A 22,610-nucleotide genomic window follows, 5' to 3' on the forward strand; every position below is an offset into this window, starting at 1 on the left:
TCTCATATATACAATAAGCATAATACTATGTGCACTGCCATAATGCATGGGTATACTGTGACGAAAGCACTTTGCAAATCTTAAAATGCTATATAAATATGATTATTATTGTAAGAAAGAAGGCTGCACAGATGCCAGGAAAGGGCTGAAGAGAAAAGGCATATATATAGAGAGAGAAATTACTAATCCCTCTTTCCCCCAGTTTGTCTGCATTGAACCTATTGGCTGTACCATGTTGCCTTCTATACAAGGGAACAACTTGCCACTGGAAAAAATAAAGCCCCAAAGCTTTGTTGTTTTAATGTTTTCCTAGAGTAATCTCTCTTCTTAAATGTTAAATTTTTTTATTATGATATTTATACAGCTGCAAATGCCTTAGAGTCTGAGGGTTTCCCCAGGGTGCCTTCCTCTTTGCTCTCTGACCCTTTCACCTTAGCTGGACATGGCATCTGTTTTTGTTCCACAGCTGTGGACCTAAAAGATAGCTCACATCCCTGGTCTTTCCTCAGACGTGTTCTTTTAGGCCCACGAGTGGTAGGTTGTGCTACTCACAGTCAGGCAAGCTGATGGACATGTAGGAGAATAAGTACAAAGCTACTCATAGTCAAATCATGTAACAAAGGCTTCACCTATTTTATTGAAAGTTAAGAGGTATAATGGGGCTGATATTTATTTATACATGTTTATTGAGCTGTCAAAGTGACCTTTTTTTGAGAGTCAATTGATCTTGGTTATAGCAGAATGAAGACAAGGGGACTTCTTTTCCTTAAATCATGAGGATGTTGTCAGAATATATAAAATTAAATATAAAAGCATTGAAAGCTCTGATGGAATTATTGATGACTGTTAGTATCATCACCTACATTGAAGGCACTCACCACATGGTTCAGGGTTTCCAATCTTACCACTTAGTGAAACTGCTCTTCATAATTACCAATGATCTCTCAATTGCTAAATCTAGGGCCCTAATATCAATCCTCAGCCTTAACCATTTCAGTATTGACACTGTTCACTCTGACTGGAATATAAAGGCATTTAATAACTGCTTCCTACCTGCCTGCCTCCTCTTTAACACTTTTTACTCCCTGGGTTTTCAGGACACTATTCTCTCCTTGTTCTCTTCCTATCTATCTGCCCATTCCCACTCAGGGATTATCATGTATTCCCTGCTTCCCTGGATATGGAAGACTCCTGTGATCTGTCCTGGGTCCCCTTCCTTCCTTTCTTTTGCTATCTCGTCTCTGTGTAAATGGGCAGGTTTTATTTCACTTTTTTTTTTTATTTCACCTGCATTTAAGGTAGCATCTGGCATATAATAGGGATTTATTTCACAACTCACCAAATAAAGGACTCCCAATCACAGATTTAGTCAAAAGTTGGGTCTTAACACCAGGTAGAGTTCATATTAATTAATGCCTCAATTTATACCAATTGTGAGACAGCAGTTTAATAAATATTAAAGCACGACAAATATGATTTCCTTCATGTATGCCCACGTTAGACTTGCATGAAAAACAAGTGAACACATTTTCCTTTCCCATTTCAAAATTTAACTTGGGCAATATCACCACCAGCTACTGCTCAGGTAATAGACGATAGCAGTCTTGACATCATGACTTCCCTGTTATCCACCATGTCATCTCTCTCTTCTCAAATGCAAATAATTCTCTACACAAGCCTGAAAGTATGTATTGATCAGAGTATGCTACAAATGCAAAATGAGGAAAAGAGGGCAGAATCAGAATCTTGAGAGAGTTCCCTCTAAATCACCCCATCAACAATGGATCTAATTATTCTTCTTACCTATTTGAAAAGACCTTGCTTCACACAATTTTCAAAAATTTACAGTTGTTTCAATCTCCGCCTACTGAAGTTATAAAACTCATACCTGCTGAGGTCTCTCTAAATTTGTCACTGGTCTTCTTTTTTCTCCATTTCCAAGGTTTAAAGATCTTGCCTATAGAAGAGAGTTTACCCTTTCTCTTGAAAGGAGGTGTCTGGGAACCTGTAGTGGGTCCATCTGAGTTTGCAATGGAAGCCTTATCCAGTCCATCAACTGTAAAAAGAGAAAAAAAAGAGCAAATCAGGACTGAAACAAAACAAAAGGTCAGCCCATTTGCCTCTTCTCATTTCAAGAAGTCATATTCTGACTCTAATGAGAATATTAAATGAGAGTTTCTTTGCCTGGTTATATTGTTTTCCAACAGAAAGAACTTCCTTTAATATAAACCAACCAATATTTCTGTTATTTGGTTTTTCTTTTCCTTTTTCTTAGTCAGTTGTTGGAAGAGAAGTTGGAGGGAAAGAAAATAAATGCTTGTTATTGAGGGGGGGATATTGTACATACACATATGTGCAGACACAAATGTTGTTATTATTGTTATTTAGTTGTTTCAGTCATGTCCAACTTTTTGTGACGCCATTTGTAGTTTTCTTTGCAAAAATACTAGAGTAGTTTGCCATTTCCTTCTCTAGCTCATTTGAGAGATGAGGAAACTGAGGCAATATTAAGTGACTTGCCCAGGGTCATACTGGTAAGAAGTGTCTGAGACCACATTTGAACTCAGGAAGATGAATCTTCCTAACTCCACGCCTGGTACTCTATCTACTGTGCCACCTAGCTAGCCCTGTAGACATACATTCAAACATTCATACATACATACACATATACATACTAATCATTAGAGAAAGTGGCTTACTGGTTCCAAGATACCTTCCCAGACTTATTTTCCACTATTTCCCTTCATATATACTCTGCTCCAGTCCAAATTCAACTTGTCCTCTCCCACCTCCACGCACCTCCAGTGGCAGCCCATCCCAATTTTCAACAGCTCCAATTATGAGGAAATTTTTCCTGATCTAAGTGCTTTTCTCATCCTCACATACATATTCGTCCTGCCTGAACAATTTTTCTGGAACAGGTATAAATGCTACAAAATCCAAATCCAATCAGAATGTGAGCAGCCTTTATCCTCTGCTTAGAATCACTGCTCTGTTCTCATTGAAGGATTAACCTCTCACAGATCAAACTTGGTGAAACAGAAGAGGATCACAGATTTAAAGCAGTGAATGACTTTAGAGGCCAGCTAGTCAAACCTCCTCATTTTACATATGAGGAATCTGAGATGCAGGGGAGTAGAGTTCTTTACTACCAAGTGAGTGTCAGTGGCAAGATTTCAACCTCAGTCTTCAGAATCAGTGCATGTTTCCACTATACCACATTGGGAGATCAGTATAAAGTCAATTTCACTAGAAATATTCAATCCATGAGTATAAAGAGGTCATCATCAATTATTCTCTAAAGAATCCTCAATTTCTCATCCGTGATACAACCCCTTAGAAATTCACTTTCCATACAAGACCACTCATCAGTAATTCAAATCTTAGCTTTTCCTAAAGGGAAAAATCAAAAGTAAACCAAATAAGCTCCAGAATGAAGGACTAAGGATGAGGTATGTAGTAGGGTGTGTGAACCTGACATTTCAAAGTCTTAACTTCATAAACATAATTTTTTCTGAAAATTAACCACTGCTGTCTTCATTTATTACGCACTTTCAATTCTGGTTATTTTATCTGCTTTTAGAAAGTGCCTGAGTCAGAAGCCAGCATCTACAGTATTTTCTTTCCTTTTCTCTTTCTTTCCTTCTTCTTTCTTTCTTTCTTCCTTTTCCTTTCTTTCTCTCTCTCTTTCTCTATATCTTTCCATCTAAAAGCACATACACAAACATGTATATAAGCATGTATATTCATAGATGTATATCATAACCATATATCTTTCTATTTTCTGAACCATTCATGATTAGTCATTTTATTAATTAGAATTAAAAAGCAACCACATTCAGTGGTGAATTAGTGAAATGGCTATAGTTCAGAAAACAATCATTTCAAATATGAAGGTTGGGGAGGGGGAAGGGTAGGGAGGGTGCAATTAGTTGCCTCTCTCAGAGAAGTTAGAGCAAAAACAGTGTCTCTGCCTTCTATCAAAGGTCTACAATTTCTTCAGGATATTCTCAAAACCACAATTGTTTTTGATCCTTAAATCTTTCTCCCAGACAAAACTTTACATTAAAACCAATTTTGGCAAGAGACAAGAGGGGAGGAAACATACTTTCCTGTGGTAAAGACATGAGGGACTATGGATATGCAATGCTGCATACACTGTCAGACAGGTCACCAAGTCTTTTGTATTTGCTTGACTCTTTTTCTTTGTCACAAGGAAGGAAATATTGGTTTGATGAAAGAAGGGAAGTAACCAGAAATAATTGTGATAAGAAAACAAAAGACATCAATAAAATGTTATCTTAAATTAAAACCATTAACAATATTTTCCTCTATAAATAACTATGAGTCTAATGAACTCACCATTCCTACAGAGATAAGATCCCTAACTACACAACCCATTTGGTGGTGGGGAGGGTGTCATCAAGTTCACTTGTGTTCCTAGTCACTGCTCAAAATTTATTTTTCAGGGGTGTCTAGGTGGCACAGTGAGTAAAGGAGGACCTGAGTTCAGTTCCGGCCTCAGACACTTAACACCCACACAAAAAAACTAGCTGTGTAACCTTGGGCAAGTTACTTAACCCCAATTGCCCTCCAAATGGCAAAAAAAAAAAAAAAAAATTCAGATCCTATGTCATCAATACAAGTCAGCATAGAGTAAAGTACCCTAAATTTGAAATCTGAGGGCCTGCATTTGAATTCTGACTGTTATTTATTTATTAGCTGTGTGATTTTAGGCAAGTCTCTTCACCTCCATGGTCCCTGGTTTCTTCATTTACAAAATGAAGGAGTTGAATTAGATGACTTCTAATGTGTGTTCCATTTTTAAGTCTAAAATCCTTGTCTATTTATTAGAATTTTCCTTTTCATACTTACTTGAGAGTATTTTTTTATTTGTAACATGTAAACATTTTGAAACATAAATAATGATTCATTATTTGTGTGCTAATTGTGCACAGGAAATCTCTTATTTTGAGTTAGTTTGCCCTTGATGCCCAATGAATTTCTGAGATGCCTCTCCCCAACTCAAGTGGGTAGAGTTCAGATAACATTCTCATATCTGCCAGAACAAAAAATTAACTAGGAAAGTAAATCAACTGCAAAATTTTGTGATTATTGCGAACACTTAAGAAAACAACAGGTAGACAAAAATAGAAGGGGGATTCATGGGGAGATACAATCTCATCTTTAAAACGAACATGCTGAATTTGCACATGCTTTAAAAAAAAAAGATCAAGCTGTTTGAGATTCCAGGTTTCACATGCGATCCTCTTTTTTTGGTTCTTTGCATAAGCAGATGTTCATTTTAACCTGTCTTTATCAAGTAAAAAATAATGAAAAATAAAATTTATGTTTAAAACAGTCTAGGATTCACCTAGAATAGGTGAATTCACCTAGAACACATAGTTCCTGTATCTCAGATAACAATATTGGAGAACGACATTTGGAGTGACCTCCAAGGAGGGATTTCCCTCCCAAGCTGAGGGTTGAGCTATGCTGAAATTTTGAAGGAAGAGGTAAAACTACTGAGTGTGAGAACTAAAAAGAAATGAATTAATGTGTAATGGAAAGATTAATGGACAACAAGGTAGGAAACCTATGTTCTTGCTATGACTCCACTAATTAATTGCATGATTTTAGACAAGTGACTAAACCACGAGGGTCTCAGTTTCCTCATAGATAAAGATAAGAGATAGGAATAGATGATCTCTTAAACTTTGCTTACAGTAACTTTCCTTGTGGCAGGCTATCTTTTGCTTTAGATGAACGTACTGTCCTTCCTGGCATCCCTACCCCACCCCATCCCGTGTTCCTTTTCTGGAACCTTCTGTGCTTAGAATTCTAACCTGGGAAACCTCCATCCTACATGCATGCACCCTTGATAATCAACAGCTCCTTGCCTATGACTTCAAATGTGAAAAATTAAACACATACCTATATGAGACTACAACCTATGAAATTCATGTCTCTTCTCCACTTTACTGAGTTGCTCTGTTGTATAGAATGGGACACAGGTATTCCCTATCAAGTGGGGAGGAATAAGGAGAGCTTGATTTATTCTGAGTTCCAGGTCAGGAGAGTTGATTCTCCCAGACTCATAGGTCATTTTCCTCTTCCTGTGATAACCTGAGAATCATCTTGCCCAAAGTTTGGTGATATCCCAATACTCCTCTGTTGACTGAATAGAGGATACATATTGTCACTTCTGTTGACTGAGACACAAATGTATCCTTTCTTGACTCTCTGGTGATCATGTTCCAGATGTATCCTTTGTCCCCAGTCCCTTCTTGCTTGCTCTTGTGCCTTTGACTATCTGATTAGGGGCCGCCAAATTAAAGGCTAAAGATAATGGCTCTGTCTTGCTTCAGTAACCAATCTGTATCATCTGTGAAAATCTCTAAGTCTCTAAATTAGCTGGAATAGCTCGGGACAAGGACCTTCCCAGCTCTAGTATTCCATGATTCTATTAATACAGCATCATTCCCCAGGACATCCCAAATGCTCAGCAGATTTTCAAATTTCTCTATCAGGTATTTATTTATTTATTTATTTATTTGTTTGTTTACCTTTTGGAAGGCAATTGGGGTTAAATAACTTGCCCAAGGTTACAGGGCTAGTTTGTGTGTGGGTGTGGGTGTGTGGGTGTGGGTGTTAAAGTGTCTGATGCAGGAACCAAACTCGGGTCCTCCTGACTCCGGGCTGGCGCTTTACTCACTGCGCCACCTAGCCGCCCTCTCTGTCAGTTTTTATCATACCTCCCTTCACAAAGGCTCAAGTTACTGATAAGCTAAACCTAACTTTTACTTTTCTGAGAACGGGAAGTAAGGATGTCAACCATACAGCTGAATCAAATTAAAGAACTGGAGGTTTATTTCATTTCAATAAACATTTTACACAAAGCTACTTTATGCAAAAGGAAGACAACACAGACTATACTCTTAATGAGTATAGAGTACAATGATAACAATAATGATTGATTGAAATAGCACTCCAATTTTTACAAAGTATTTTTTTTTTAAGCAATCAGGGTTAAGTAACTTGCTCAAGGTTACACGACCAGTTATTTCTGGGTGTGGTGCTAAGTATCTGAGCCTGGATTTTATCCCCAGGTCATCCCGACACTGGAGCTGGTGCTCTTTACTTGCTTAGCCACCTGGTGGCCCCTACAAAGTATTTTTTACAACAACCCTAAGGTAGGTAGTTAATGCAAGCAGTAGCTCTCACAGCTTGAGAAATTGAGAATCAGAGAAGTTAATCAACTTTCCCATAAAGGCAAGTAGATGATATAATGAATCCAGCACTGGGCCTAGAGGCAGAAGACTTGAATTTAAATATGGCTTTGACACTTACAAGCTGTGTAACCATGGGCAAGTCACTTAACAAGTCTGCCTCAGTTTCCTCAATTGTAAAATGGGAATAATAAATAAGATCATAGTTGTAGACCACTTAGCACAGTGCCTGGCACAAAATAGATAATTAATAAATGCTTGCCTCTTTCTTTCCTTCCACAATCACACAACTAATATGTGAGTCAAGTCAAGATTGCAAGTCCAATGTCACACCTCTACCCACTGAGAAGGAAAACAATGATGTAATTATACATGTGAAATCATGCAAAACATTTCCATATTAGCCATTATCACAAAAGAAGACAAAAAAAAGGAGGGGTTGAAAAAATTATATTTCAATTTGCACTTATAGGTCATCAATTCTCTCTCCAGAGATGGATAGCATTTTTTTAAAATCATGAATCCTTTACAATTATCTTGGATCATTGTATTGATCAGAGTAGCCAAGTCTTTCACAGCTGATCTTCATTACAATATTGATGTTATTGTGCACAATGATCTCCTGGTTACAATATTGATGTTATTGTTCACAATGATCTCCTGGTTCTTCTCAATTCACTTTGCATCAGTTCATATAGGTCTTTGCATGTTTTTTTGAAATCACTTCTCTCATCATTTCTTATAGCTTAATAGCATTACAATCATATGCCATAACTTGTTCATCCATTCCCCAGTTGATGAGCATCTCCTCAATTTCCAATTCTTTGAGACTACAAAAGTGCTACTATAAATATTTTTGTGCATATAGGTCCTTTTCCTTTTATCTCTCTGGGATACAGACCTAGTAGTGGTATTGCTGGATCAAATGGCATACACAATTTTATAGCCCTTTGAGTATAGTTCCAGATCATTCTCTAAAATGGCTGGACCAATTTACTACTTCACTGACAGTTTATTACTATACCTGTTTTCCTTTATCTCCTCTAGCATTTGTCATTTCTGATAGGTTTAAAGTAGTACCTCATAGTTGTTTTAATTTGCCTTTTTTCCTAATCAATAGTGATTTAGAACATTTTTTTCATGACTATAGATAGCTTTGATTTCTTCTTCTGAAAACTACCTGTTTATATCCTTTGACCCTTTGTCAACTGAAGAATGGCTCTTTTTTTTTTTTTTAATAAATTTGACTCTGTTTTCTATCTATTTGGGAAATGAGACCTTTATCAAAGAAACTTACTGTAGTTTCCTTGGTTATCTCTTTAGGACTAGTTTTACTTTGGTTTGTCTAAGATCATGATTTCCAATGCTCTTTCCAAACCAACATAATGCTTCCAACAACATGCAAATAATTGACACAGGGAAGGCTATGATAAGGAAGAAGTCCAGAAAAATGCCATAAGATATTTGAGGGAAAGATTATTTTCATTAAAGGAAGAAAGAGGTAATCAAGGAAGGGCTTCAGAGGAGATGGCATCAAATTTGTGTCTTGAAAAGAAAGATTAGCATTTCAAAAGGCACTGATGGGGGAATGGAGATTTCAGAAATGGGGGTAGAGTTGGCATGTGCAACAGTATAGAGTCAGGAGAGATAAGGAATAGTACTGGGGAATGGCAAATAATCCAGTTTAGCTGTCAGGTAGAGTATGTAGAGAGAGCAACATAAGATATGGATGAAGGAGAACACTGCACACTGTAATAGCCACATTGTGCAATGACTGACTTTGATAGACTTAGCTCTTCTCAGCAATGCAAGGATCTAAGACAATCCAAAAGACTCAAGATGAAAAATGCTATCCACATCCAGAAAAAGAACTTTGGAGTCCGAATGCAGAGATGGAAGTATACTATTTGCTCTCTTATTCTTTTGTTGATTTGTTTTTTCTTCTTTCTCATGGTTCCTCCTATTAGTTCTAATTCTTCTTTACATCATGACTGTGAAAATATGTTTAATATCAATGTATAAATAGAACCTGTAGCAGATTGCACACCGTCTTGGGGAGGGGTAAAGAGAGGGAGGAAGCGAAAATTTAAAACTCAAAATCCCATGGAAGTGAATTTTGAAAACAAACAAATAAATAAATAAATAAATGGTTATTTTAAAAAAGATATGACTGAAAAGATAAGCTGAATCCATATCAATGAGTGCCTAGATCACTAGGATCAGGAATATATAATCTATTCAATAAGCAATGAAGTACCATTGAACATTTTTGAGTACAGGAATGAAGTATTCAGAGTAGAGTATTTAGAAAACTACTTGATAGTGTTGTTGAGAATGGATTGGAGAGGCAATCAATTGAAAACAAGAAGACTACTTGGACAACTATTCACCATCTAGAGATGAGTTCCTGAACTACTGTGATTGGAAAAGGAAAGGAAGGATGCCAAAGAAGCCAATGACCAAAAAAACAAACCCATGTAACAAAATATTTATAGAAACATTCTTTGTAGCATGGAACTGGATGGAGCTTCAAATCCCCAGCTCTCCCTCTTCTGTGGGAGACCCAAAAAAGGTTTGCTTCCCTTGGGGATTTCCATGACAATCCTGAACTCAGAGTAGGTATAACTCTGGACATGACTGGGCATTTTTGCTCAGTCATTTTTCAGTCATGTCTGACTCTCTGTGACCCCATCTGGGATTTTCTTGGCAAACATACTGGAATGGTCTGCCACTTCCTTCTCCAGCTCATTTGACAGATGAGGAAACTGAGGCAAACTGGGTTAAATGACTTGCCTAAGGCCACACAGCTAGTGTCTGAGGTCAGTTTGGAACCTAGAAAGATGAGTCTTCTGTCTCCAGGCCCTGCACTCTACCTAGTACACCACTTAGCTGCTCATGAATGGGCAGATCCTAATACAAATTCACAAAAGATCACAGATTTAGAGCTCGAAGGGACATTAGAGTCTCACACACACACACACACACATGCACATGCCTCTCATACACACATAACATATATATATGCATGTATACAATGAAAAAAAAAACAGGCTGAGAGACATTACGTGACTTCCTCTGGATCACAGGTAATATAGGTCAGAGACAAGATGTCTACATAGGTTTTTCCTACCTCCAAGTCCAGTATTCTATGCTGCAGTGCTTAGAATTCACATCACTAGGAAGGGAAGAAACATTTATATAGCTCCTACTCTGTGCCAGTCACTGTGATAAGCACTTTATAAATATATATTTTTGTGGGTTTTTTCTTTTTGGGGGGGGCGAGGAAGGCAGGGCAATTGGGGTTAAGTGACTTGCCCAAGGTCACACGGCTAGTAAGTGTTAAGTGTCTGAAGCCAGATTTGAACTCAGGTCCTCCTGACTCCAGGGCCAGTGCTCTGTTTACTGAGCCACCTAGCTACCTGCACTTTATAAACATGACCTCATTTGATCCTCACAACAACCCTGGGAGCAGTTAGCTGCTATTATCACCCCCATTTTACAATTGAGAAAAGTGAGGCAAGCAAAGATGAAGTGACTTGCCCAGGGTCACACAGCTAGTAAGTGTCTGAGGTTAGATTTGAACTCAGTTCTTCCTTATTCTAGGCCTAGCACTCTTCACACCAAGCTACCAGCTGCCCATGGGGTGGTCCTGGAGTAATTACCCAAGCTTGGAATGGCCTAAGGTGTAACTGATTGAACCTGACCTTTATAGCTGTAGGATATACCAAATCCTCAAGTCTCCCCAACCTTGTGGCAAGGTGCAAGCAAGTTTTATTAATTCCCTGCATAAGGGTTTCTTAACTGAGGGATCATGAATTATTAAAAAAATTATTTTGAAAACTGTATTTAGGTATAAAAGGTTTCCTTTACAATGCTATGTATTTTATTTTATTCATTTAAAAACGTTATTCTGAGAAGGGGTCCGTAGACTATACCAACCACCCAAGAGCACCATGCCACAAAAAGGGTTAAGAACCCTAGCCCTGGGGCCAACCACCATTCTCTTCTGACATCTACAACTTCTTGTTCTTGCAACACGCCTGCTGCCAGGACTCCCTGACCTACAACCAGGCACAGCCCCAGCGAGTGTGAAATCTGCCTGCTTCTCTCAGGGCTTCCCATTCATTCACTATCCCCTTCTGCCATCTGAAGCAGCTGCAGGTCTGGATTTAATGTAGGAATCCAGTACCAGTGCTGCTAAATCCATCCTCTGTGGGAGATTTTTTCACAGCTCTGTCCCAGGTGGAAATTACCATTTAGCCACCTACTTAAAATCACATGGTTTTTCCCCAGTTGATTTTATTTCAAAGCTGGAGAAATCTAACAGTTTATGATGATTTCCTGAAGTTAAATCTCCAAGCACATGTCAAAGCAAAACATGCTAATTCATTATTTTGATGTGGTTGAATTTCAGGTCTTTCTCATTGGGCAGTTTTCTGACTGGAGATTTTTTGAATTTTTCTCTCCTCCACCCCACTCCCCTCTAACCTCTAGGAAGAGAGAAGAGCTGAGGAGAGAAAACAGGAGTGAGGAAAAGAAGGGGGGAGGCGCGCGGGCACTAAAACATTGTTTCTTTCCTTGCTATTCCTCACTCTCCCTGGCAAACTGGTTACTCATAGTAAGTAGAACAGCACATCCATCCTCTGGCACGTTGTTTGTGGGAGGGATGTGGATATCAGAAACTTGGACTGCTTCTGTTTGCATTAAAAGCAGCTCTCCCATTTGCAGTGACTCTTTTTTGATTCAGACAGCCCAAATTCCATTAAGCTACAGAAACAAGCAACTTAATTTTGTCTGTGAAATGTCCTGTAGCAAGTCCATGTGATATTGTTCTTGTCGGTAAATCTGGAGAACATGCAGCTGCACAAACATATTGATTCTGTGAGACTGGAGGCCAAGAGTTTAACCTCTGGAATCTCCTGTCACTCCACATGGCCGGATGGAAGCCTTTGTAGACCTAAGGATGTCTTAAGTAACATTTCCCTTTGGGGGCATAAGATTAAGGGAGAGACATAGATGGATAAACCAAGAAACTGGTAATAATCTCAAGCATCTGAATTTAAAATCATAATAAAAGCCTGGCTATAAAAGAGATTCTGTACACAATCGCTGTAATCCCTCTAAAAGAACACAACATGAATGCCTATATGTCCAATGTCACTTTAGTATAATGGAAAGAGTGTGAGATTTGGAGGATCTGAGTTCAAATTCCAGCTCAGAATCTCCAAGAGCTAGAGTCACTATCAGTAGGGATTTCTTCATCTGCACAGCAAGGGAGCTGACCTTATGTGACCTCCCAGGGTCTCTTAGACAAGAATGTGATGACAGGGACTATGTCTTTGCTTTTCTTTGCATCTCTTGACCTTAGCACAGTCCCTGAGTAAACATTTAATAAATGCTTTATGACTGGATAACTTCAGCCTTCAAATCTTTGATCCTGAGACTAGATGCCCATATAGCTAGAATGAAGATAACTAAGCTCTGACTGAGATCCCAGTATAATGGGCAAGACAACATGTTGGGGTTTTTTTTGTTTGTTTGGTTGGTTTTTGCTTTTTGGAGGAGAAGGAAGGACATTTGGGGTTAAGTGACTTGCCCAAGGTCACACGGTGAGTAAGTGTGTCAAGTGTCTGAGACTGGATTTGAACTCAGGTCCTCCTGACTCTAGGGCGGGTGCTCTTTCACTGTGCCACCTAGCCGCCCCAACATGTTGTATTTTTTTTTTTAAGTCTGGCATAAGTTTTTGCCTCAAGACTTAAAGAACAGGCTCATTGGAACATGTAGAAAAGTGTCATTCATCATCTCACTGATTCTATTCTTCTTCTTCAGGATTGTTGTACCCCAAGGACCTTCCAAACAGAAGTTCCCTTCCTCCGATTTCGAGAGGCAGCATGATGTAGAGTTAGGGAGACCTGTTTGAACCCTGCCTTAGATCCTGAGCAAATCACTTTACCGCCCAGAGCTGCTATGAGGATCAAAAAATATATAAGGCAACAAGCATTTATTAAGTTCTTACTATGTGCCAGGAACCATGCTACATGCTGGAAATAAAAATGTAGCCCTTTGCAAACCTTAAAATACTATGTAAATGTTAGCCATTATTGTTATTATTCATCAGCAAGCATCCCCTTCATTTTGCATATGAGGAGACTGAGGTCCAGACAGGAAAAGTGAATCTAAGATTACCTAGTCAATTAGCAGCAGACTTAGGGCTAGAAGTCAAGATACTTAGCACCCAGTCCAATGTTTTCTCCACTGTATGTACCGTGTGCCTAATTTGCATTGTAAAGAAAGTAAGCCCATTAAACTCCTGCAAAATGAGACAAAACAAACAAACAAACCCTGCTTGGGGCCATAATCATCTGAGCTGGGGAAGGGGAAGGAACAAGAATTCATTAAATGCCTACCACTTACATTGATCATATAAGAAGTATTTTACTGCCAAAGCTCCTCTTTACTGAGCACTCTGATAAGTAGTTTGGTGTTAACTCTAGAGCTATTTGGGCAGCCAGGTGGCACAGTGGATAGAACTGTAGGGCCTGATATCAGTAAGACTCATCTTCCTGAATTCAAATCTGGCCTTCCACACTTACTAGTTGTTTGACCCTGGGCAAGTCACTTAATCTTGATTGCCTCCAAAAGGAAAGAAATTAATAATCATTGCTGCATTTTTTAGAATAACATTGCTTCGGCAAGCTCATTCTCTAAATTAGCTACCTTCCTTTACATACAATGAGAACTTGCTTATTCTTGGTCAAGTTTACAGAAAATGCAAAAACTCAAGTAAAAACATAATGTAGTCATCTTAATCTCAGTGAAACCAGGGACACAGATCTCCATCCTTCATTTTGTTCCCTAAATTGTACTTAAACGATTCTACCTCTTGAGAATGACATTCAATCTCGCATACGCCTGAGTATTTATAGCAGCACTTTTTATGGAAACAGAACGACTGTCTATTGATTGAGGAATGACTGGCTAAGTTATAATATAGGAATGTAATGGATTGTTGTACTGTAGGAAACAATAATGTGAGGAATCAAGAGAAACATGGAGACACATGAACCACTGAAGGGAATAGGCAATGGACATGATGTCTAGAATGATGTACATAGGATCAACACTGAGAGAAAAGGCCTCGGATTCAGCTCATTTCATTTCTCATTCACTTATACAAATTTTTCCATCATAAGCATTATTTTTTTGTACAATAAAATTCTATCAATTCATATGCCACAATTTGTTTATCCATTCTACAACCGATGAGCACCAGGCTACAACAATCACTAATTTCTTAGCTCCTTGTAATATGGATGGCTTTCACCAAGGTACCTTTCTAATGACCCACTTTTCACTAAATCCAATGGCCTTCCCCCCTTTATCATTATTTTTCATGTTCCTTTTAGCATTTCACTATTGACCACTTTCTCCCCTCCACCCTCACCCCCCCCCTCCATATTGAGATCCTTTCTTCCCTTGGCTTCTATAACACTATACTTTAATTGTTCGCCATCTCACTTTCATCTTTCTTGTCCCTTAAACTCAAGCAACCTTCTAGATTCTGAACTTGGTTCCCTTTACTTTTCTCAATATATTCTCTCCAATGGCAATCTCCTTCACTGTTATGACTTCATTTGTCACCTCCACGCAGGTGACTCTCAAGTCTATATGTATATCTATCTCCACTCCCAACCTCTCTCCAGATATTTGACTTGCTAACTGCTTAAAAAGGCCTGTCGGCATCTTAAATTGAACATCTTCAGTACTGAACTTACCATCTTTCCACCCAAATCTGCCCTTCTCCTATATTTTCCATTTCTTTTGATAGCATCATCATATGCTCAGTGAAACAGGTTCACAAATTTAGAATCATCTTTACTTTTTCTTTTCTCCCACTCTCATTCTTTCTCCCACCTCATGTCTAATAGCACAGCTGCCAGACTGAGTTTGCTAAAATACAAGTCTGGCCATGCCCCCCCACCCTTAACTCAGAAATCTTCAATGGCTTTCTACTGCTTCTGGGGTAAAAAAAAATTAAACTATTCCTTCAAGCCTAGTATGAAAACCCTCTGTAATCAAGATCCCACTTACCTTTACCATCTTTTCCTCATATTGTTCCCCTTTCCATACTATCCATTCAAGTAAAATTAGTTGCTAGAGGTTCTATTTCACCCACCCATAAATTTGGATTAGTCCCCATACCAAGAAAGTAGTTCCTCCAAACCTCTCCCCCTTTGTATACTTAGCTTCCTTTCAAGCATGTTTCAGCTCTTACAGAACTTTCCTAATTCATCTAAAATTTTCTCTCCCACTTGAAATAATCTTATATAACATGATTTTCCTAAAATGCATATCTGACCGTATCACTCCCCTTATTCAGTAATCAACAATGGCTCCCTATTACCTTTAGAATCAAATAAAAACTTCTCCGACATTTAAAATCTTTCCTTCACGATCTGGCCCCAATCCACTTTTCCAACCTTATTAACCATTATTTTGCTCCACACATCCTTTGGAACAGTCAAACTGCCCTTCTTGCTATTTCTCATGCATGGCCCTCCATTCCTGTCTCCAGGACTTTTCATCAGCTGTCCCTCCCCTGCCCCCAATACCTAAAATGTAGTCCCTACCCTTTCCCCCTCTCTCAATCTTTAGCTCCTTTAAGGCTCAATTCAAGAGAGGCCAGCAACCAGAGGACTTTCCTTACCCCTCTAACTCTAATACTTTCTCCCACAAATCACCTTGTATCAATTCTGGTTGCTTTTGTTTGTGTTTTGTTTTGCATATCTTTATATGGACATATTGTTTTTCCTGCTAGAGTATAAGGTCCTTGAGAATAAGGGCTGCAAACTTTTGTCTTTTCATCCCCACGGGCTAGAGAGATAGACATATAGTAAGTGTTTAATAATGTGTACTGACTGATTAATTGATTCAGCTTTTAGTGCTACTTTCATTTGCATTATAGTGCAGATTCAGAGTCAAACGTGACTGACAGTTGGTTTGCTGAACCATTTTTTCCCCTTGTCTTTTTAAACCCTTGCTATAGTTGCTGAGAAGAAATATTAATAATATTGAATGCAAAAAACCTACATTTAATTAATAAGTGAAGCTAGACTGTAGCTTTATGAAAGAAAAAAAACAGATAAAAATTCTAATTTTTAAAAAGAGAAGACATAATTTGCAGTAAGAAAAATGGGGAAAAAAGAACTTAAAACTGCAGATGAAATACAGAAAATAATAAGATACAATTTTGTCCAATTATATGCCAACAAAAATTAACTTCGATGAAATGGATAAGTACTTAAAACATATAAAATACCCAGGTATGGAAGAAATATAGAATTTAAATAACTGAATTTCAAAAAAATTAAGTGACCAATCTGTAAATGAATTTCCAAAGTGAAAAAAAAAAAACAAACAACTAGGACTAAATGGATTTATAAGTGAATTTTATTAAACATTAAAAGAATAAGTTCATATTATATAAAATGCAAAAATGCAAAAAGAAGGAAGCCTACCAAACACTTTCTATAATACAAATAGAATACTTAATACCTAAGCAATGGAGAGACAAAGCAGAGGAAGAAAACTATGGTCAAATACTCCTAATGAATAATGATACAGAAATATTAAATAAAATATTGGCAAAGAAGCCATCCATTCAAAATATCAACTGTGTGTGTGTGTGGAGACAGAGAGAGATTAAAATAATTGGGTGTCTACTTACCAAGACAGATAAAAACTGTATGAATACAACTACAAAACTTTATTTTTTTTTACAAAAATAAACATAACTCAGGGAAGAGAAATGAGAATAGTGCAAGAAAATCATGAAAAGAGAGTCAACAACCTGACTGAAGAAAATAACACCTTAAAAAATAGACTAACTCAGAGAGGCTAGATGGCACAGTGATGGCCCTGGAGTCAGGAGGACCTGAGTTCAAATCTGACCTTAGATACTTGACACACTTACTAGCCGTGTGACTTTGGGCAAGTTACTTAACCCCAACTGCCTTCCAAAAAAAAAAAGGGGGCAAAAAATGAATAAATAAAAAAATAGACTAACTCAAATGGCAAAAGAAGCCCAAAAAGCCAATGAGGAGAAGAATGCCTTAAAAAGCCAAATTTGCCAGAGGGAAAAAGAATTTCAAAAGCTCATTGAAGAGAATAAATAATTCCTTCAGAATTAGATTGGAGCAAATGGAAGCTAATGACTTTATGTATGAGAAATAAAGATGCTATTAAACAGATCCAAACAAATGAAAAAACTGAAGGCAATGTGAAATATCTCACTGGAGAAACCACTGACCTGGAAAATAGATCCAGGAGAGATAATTTAAAAATTATTGGACTACCATCAAAAAAAGAACCTAGAAATCACCCTTCAAGATTTTCAGGGGAAATTGCCCTGATATTTTAGAACCAGAGGGCAAAATAGAAATTGAAAGAATTCACCATCACCTGTTGAAGAAGATCCCCAAAAGAAAACTCCTAGGAATATTATAGTCAGGTTCCAGAGTTCCCAGATCAAGGAGAAAATATTACAAGCAGCCAAAAAGAAACAATCTGAATATTGTGGAAATACAATCAGGATAACACAAAATCTAGCAGCTTCTACATTAAGGGATCGAAGGGCTTGGAATATGATATTCCAGAGGTGTCAAAGGAGCTAGAATTAAAACCAAGAATCCCTTACCCAGCAAAACTGAGTATAATGTTGCAGGGGAAAATATAGTTATTCAATGAAATAGAGGACTTTCAGGTATTCTTGATGAAAAAATCAGAGCTGAACAGAAAATGACTTTCAAATACAAGAAGCAGAGAAGCATGAGAAGGTAAACAGGGAAAAGAAATCATAAGGAAGTTATCAAAGTTGAACTATTTACATTCCTACATGGAAAAATGATCATTGTAACTTATGAAACTTTTCTCAGTATGAGGATAGTTGTAGAGAATATAAATGTATATATATATATATTTATACATACATATACATGTCTATATAGGAGGGCATATGTGTATATGAATACATATGTGAGTGTGTGTATATATGTGTACAGGTATACATAGACAGAGGGCACAGGATCAATTGAATAGGAAGGGATGATACTTAAAAGGTGAAATTGAGAGATGAGAGGAATATAATGAGAGGAGATAGGGAGAGACAGAATAGGAAGGCAAATTTGGGGGAAGGATAGTTAGAAACATACACTTTTGAAAAGGGACAGGGTCAAAGTAAAAAACAGAACAAATGGGGGGCAGGATAGGATGGAGGGAAATACAGTCAGTGTTTCACAATATATCCACTATGGAAATGTTTTGTGCAACTACACATGTACAACCTATATTGAATTGCTTATCTTCCCAGTAAGGGTGGGTGACAAGGGAGGTAGGGAAAGAATCTAGAATTCAAAGGTTTAAAATCAAATGTTTAAAAAAAATTGCTATTTTTTTACATGCACTGGGAAATAAGTTTTACAGGCACTGGGGTATAGAGATCCATCTTGCCCTACTGGAAAGTTGGAAGGGGAATGGGGAGGATATAGGAGACAGCAGATTGGGGGAGGGAGTATTTAGTGGGATCGCTGTTCTGGGGTGATGGGTAGGGAAAAGATGGGGAGAAAATTTGTAACTCAAAATCTTGTGGAAATGAATGTTGTAAACTAAAAATAAACATAAAATTTAAAAAAATTAAGACAACCCTAAATATCTGGACATATTACTTGCTCAGGGCCAGGCCATGACAATATACTAAAAGACAATACTACCTAAATTTATTTACTTATTTAATGCCATAATCAAACTAGTAGAGAAAAAGAGAAAGAAAATGCACAGAAGATAAAAGAAGGAAAACCAGTACAGATTTGAAAGTTACATGCTGAAATTACTATATACTTCAAAAGAAAAGCAAGTGGTCCTTAAACAGATTTGCATCTCCATGTATAATCTTCTTTCTCTGCTCTACATGTAGAAATGCTTATTTTATTTGATATTTGCTAAGTTCAGAATTTAAAAAAAAATTATGAGTTGAGAGTCAAAGAAGTGGGCCTAAGTCCCATCTCTTCTGCTAAGTAGTTTTGTGATCTAGGATGATTTTTTTTTTTTACCTAGCTATACCTTTTTCATTCATTTATGAAATTTGACGAGTGATTCTACTATAACACTACACAAGCATACCATTAAAATCGCATAAAATCCTTTAAGTAAGCAGCATACAAAGATTTAATTTAGAAAAAAAAGAACATTTTGCATAGATGATAAGTCAGCCAAGGGCAATGTCAGTTTGAAATACAAACTTGTTTGAAATATTTTACAAAAATGGATGGTGAAAGATCATCATGAACACTGTCACCTCATAAAACAGTGAGATGCACTAAAGGGTTTAAAAAACAAGTTTACCAAAGGCTTGGCAAGCGCCTTAAATCTAGTTGGCTAAGCCAGAGCATCTAAAGGGCCTTTAAGGATAAAAACTGGGAGAAAAACACACAAGAAAAAATGGGGGTGGATGGGATGCACTGACAACAGCAGAGTCACCATGTTTGAATTCTAACATTTCAGTATGAAGAAATGGCATTAAAGAAAATAAAGATGTAGAAGACCAGCTAGACTAGAGTAAGGACCTATAGAAGGATGCACAATTGATTAAATACTTGGGAAAATACTGTACCTTACTTAAAAAAATAACCAATAAATATAATTAACTGTCAATTGATATACCTACCTTCTCCATCTCCATAATGTTATTTATAAGAATAATCTTCCGTGTATGGAGGGCCTCCTTGATGAAATTATGAGATGAGAACAAGTAGACATTCACAAGCAACATTTCACAGCAGAACACATCTTTACGGTACCACAACAGCCTAAAAAGCCGAGAGGATATAAGACTCCACTGTGCTTACTATTTGTTGACTGTAAAAACACATTTAATTAGGGTGAGCAAGTCACAACCTTCAAGGTTCTTCTCCAACTGGCTATTTTACACACATAAGTCAAGATCAAACAAGATTTCTTGAAAGATGTAATAACAATGGATGTAGCACTCAATAATATCTGATTATTCATATCAACCAGGGTATAAAACAGGGAGATATATGTTTAAAGGTATTTGCCACAGAGTCCAGATGAAGGAGAAATTCCCTATAAATTGCAAGGTCTTTCATATACTCCTAGATGCAAATCACATCTGGTTGATTGCATTAAGCATCAGGACACTAAAGATCCTCATAAAAAGGACTCATAATCATTCAAAGAGTTTGGTAAAGTAATCGACACAGGGAAAATGAAGTAAATATGTGTAACCCAGAGAGTAAGTCCGTCAGTGTACACATTTTAGACAGATACTGCACAAAATTAACTGGATCCAGAATTGAATAGGAGTTTTTCCTTTGAAAAACTTTTACAGTCCTAAGCTTCTCCTTTAAAGTAAAGACCCAATTTTTTAATATCATTATTGTTCAGGTGGTGCTGGATGGCTATGAACCACTGAAAATCATAGTTCTCAGAGTGAAAGCTTTGGATTACACAAAAGGCAATAGAGAGGTATGTGCTGAGTATGAACAGTTAATAGATATTAACCATAAACAGCTATACAGGAGAAGGGTATCAAGGATATCATCAGAGAAATAAATGATGGGAAAAGAAGGTGGATCATTCTTTTAGTAAGAGGGAAGGATAACTAATGGATAGCCCACAGACTCTACTGGTATCTAAGAAATGTCATTGAGCATACCACCCATGGAGGATTTATGGAAAGACATGGATAAGTCAGACAGGATGAGAAAGCATGGACGCATAGTAAATCTATACTGTTGTAGGGTCTGCTTCCATTGATAAAATCCAAGATTCAGTGAAATATCAAATAATAACAGCTCTTACCCTGATTTTGCAAATGTCAGCTTGGAGATCACGCAGAATCATTTCATGTAAATAAATATTTGTAACTCGTAACCTTACACCACCAATGCTGGCCAGAGTGGACTTCCTATTTCTTCAATATATGAAGAAATTTGCTTTAACTTAATCTGGTTACTCAAGGGTACACAGTAGGCCAGTAAAGAAGGTGTAAAAAAAAAAATACAACAACAAAAAAAAACATTCCCTACATGGTCCTATATGATCAATTCAGTTTAAGCTGCCAGAGGTTCACTTGGTCCATAAGCTAAAATAAAATAACACATTTTGCTGTAATTCTTTACTTGGTGCCTCAGTTTCCTCATAAATGAAATGAAAAGACAGGACTAGATAGTCTATAGTATCCCTTCCAATGCTACAATCTATAAGCATTTACCAAAAAAAAGAGGAACTGTGTCATCTATTGGGAATACCAAAACCAAAACTAAAACAAACCCTGCCTTAAGGATCTGACATTCTACTGAAAGAAAAATAACATATATACATACAGATAAGTAAATTAAAAATATATGCATAGCAATTACACAGCATGGGGACAACAGAAAAGATCAGGAAAACTCTTATGTAAGACATAGCAGTTAACCCAAATCTTGAAGGAAGCTCATTATTCCAAGAGGTGGAGGCAAAGAGGGAGGACATTCCAGGCCGAGGGTACAGCCTGTGCAAAGAAACCAAGGCTAAGTGATGCAAGCTGGTGTACAAGGAACAGCAAAGCAATTAGTATGGTCTGGAACCCAGAGCAGATTGAGAGGAATTTTATCAAATCAACTGCTGCCAGAGTATTTGCTGACTACCCACTAGGTGCTATGTCCCTAGCACTGTGTAAGACACCACATGGGTAAAAATGAAGCAATGACACAGTGGCTGCTCACTGCAGAGAAAAGCTTAACATCTAGGGAAACAAGTCATAAGTACATGATAAAATAAGCTAACAAGACTGTATAATTAACTGGACAGTACAAATAGACAAGGCATCTAGAATATTAATGAGAGGGTCTTCAAGGCAAGCTTCACAAAAGAGGCATGTTTCAAGCCTGGTTCTAAAGATGGTTAGGCTATGAGTGGCAGAGGATGGCAAGATATCACACCAAGTAGAGAACACTCTGATAATTAAAAACTCAGGAAAAGGAATGAGTATGGTTAGTAGAGAGAACAATGAGGAGACTGACCTAACAAGAACAGAAGGTAGGTGTTGAGCAACAGTAGGAAGTGATATTGGCTAGATGCAGACTAGATCATTAAGAGATTTGAAAGGCAAGAACAGAAAGACTGGCTTTGATTGATTGATTTTACTTTTTTCAATCATTTATAAATGAATACAATGTGTAATGTGTTATATGTAACAACACATAAAGGAAGAATGATGACCCACATTAAAATAATACTTTAAGATTATACAAAGCCCTTTTTTTGTAACAATGCTTTGAGGTAAATACTTGTAGTATTATCTTTCCTATGACAGAAGAG

At 37.4% G+C, this 22,610-nt stretch overlaps 1 protein-coding gene across 7 annotated transcripts in view; it reads right to left on the minus strand.

Moving 5' to 3' along the window:
* Positions 1 to 22,610, minus strand: part of PHACTR2 (phosphatase and actin regulator 2) — a 175,978-nt gene that overhangs the window by 116,118 nt on the left and 37,250 nt on the right. For all 7 annotated transcript variants that reach the window (XM_069107470.1, XM_069107469.1, XM_069107471.1 and 4 more), the window contains exon 2: positions 1,889 to 2,056. In XM_069107470.1, coding sequence (XP_068963571.1) covers positions 1,889 to 2,056 — 168 coding nt within the window. The remainder of the gene's footprint in view (positions 1 to 1,888; positions 2,057 to 22,610) is intronic.

The sequence above is a fragment of the Petaurus breviceps genome, unplaced genomic scaffold (assembly GCF_028583685.1).
Source record: "Petaurus breviceps papuanus isolate PSGF00001 unplaced genomic scaffold, PetGlider_PUasm1.0 90064, whole genome shotgun sequence".
NCBI classification, from domain to species: domain Eukaryota; kingdom Metazoa; phylum Chordata; class Mammalia; order Diprotodontia; family Petauridae; genus Petaurus; species Petaurus breviceps.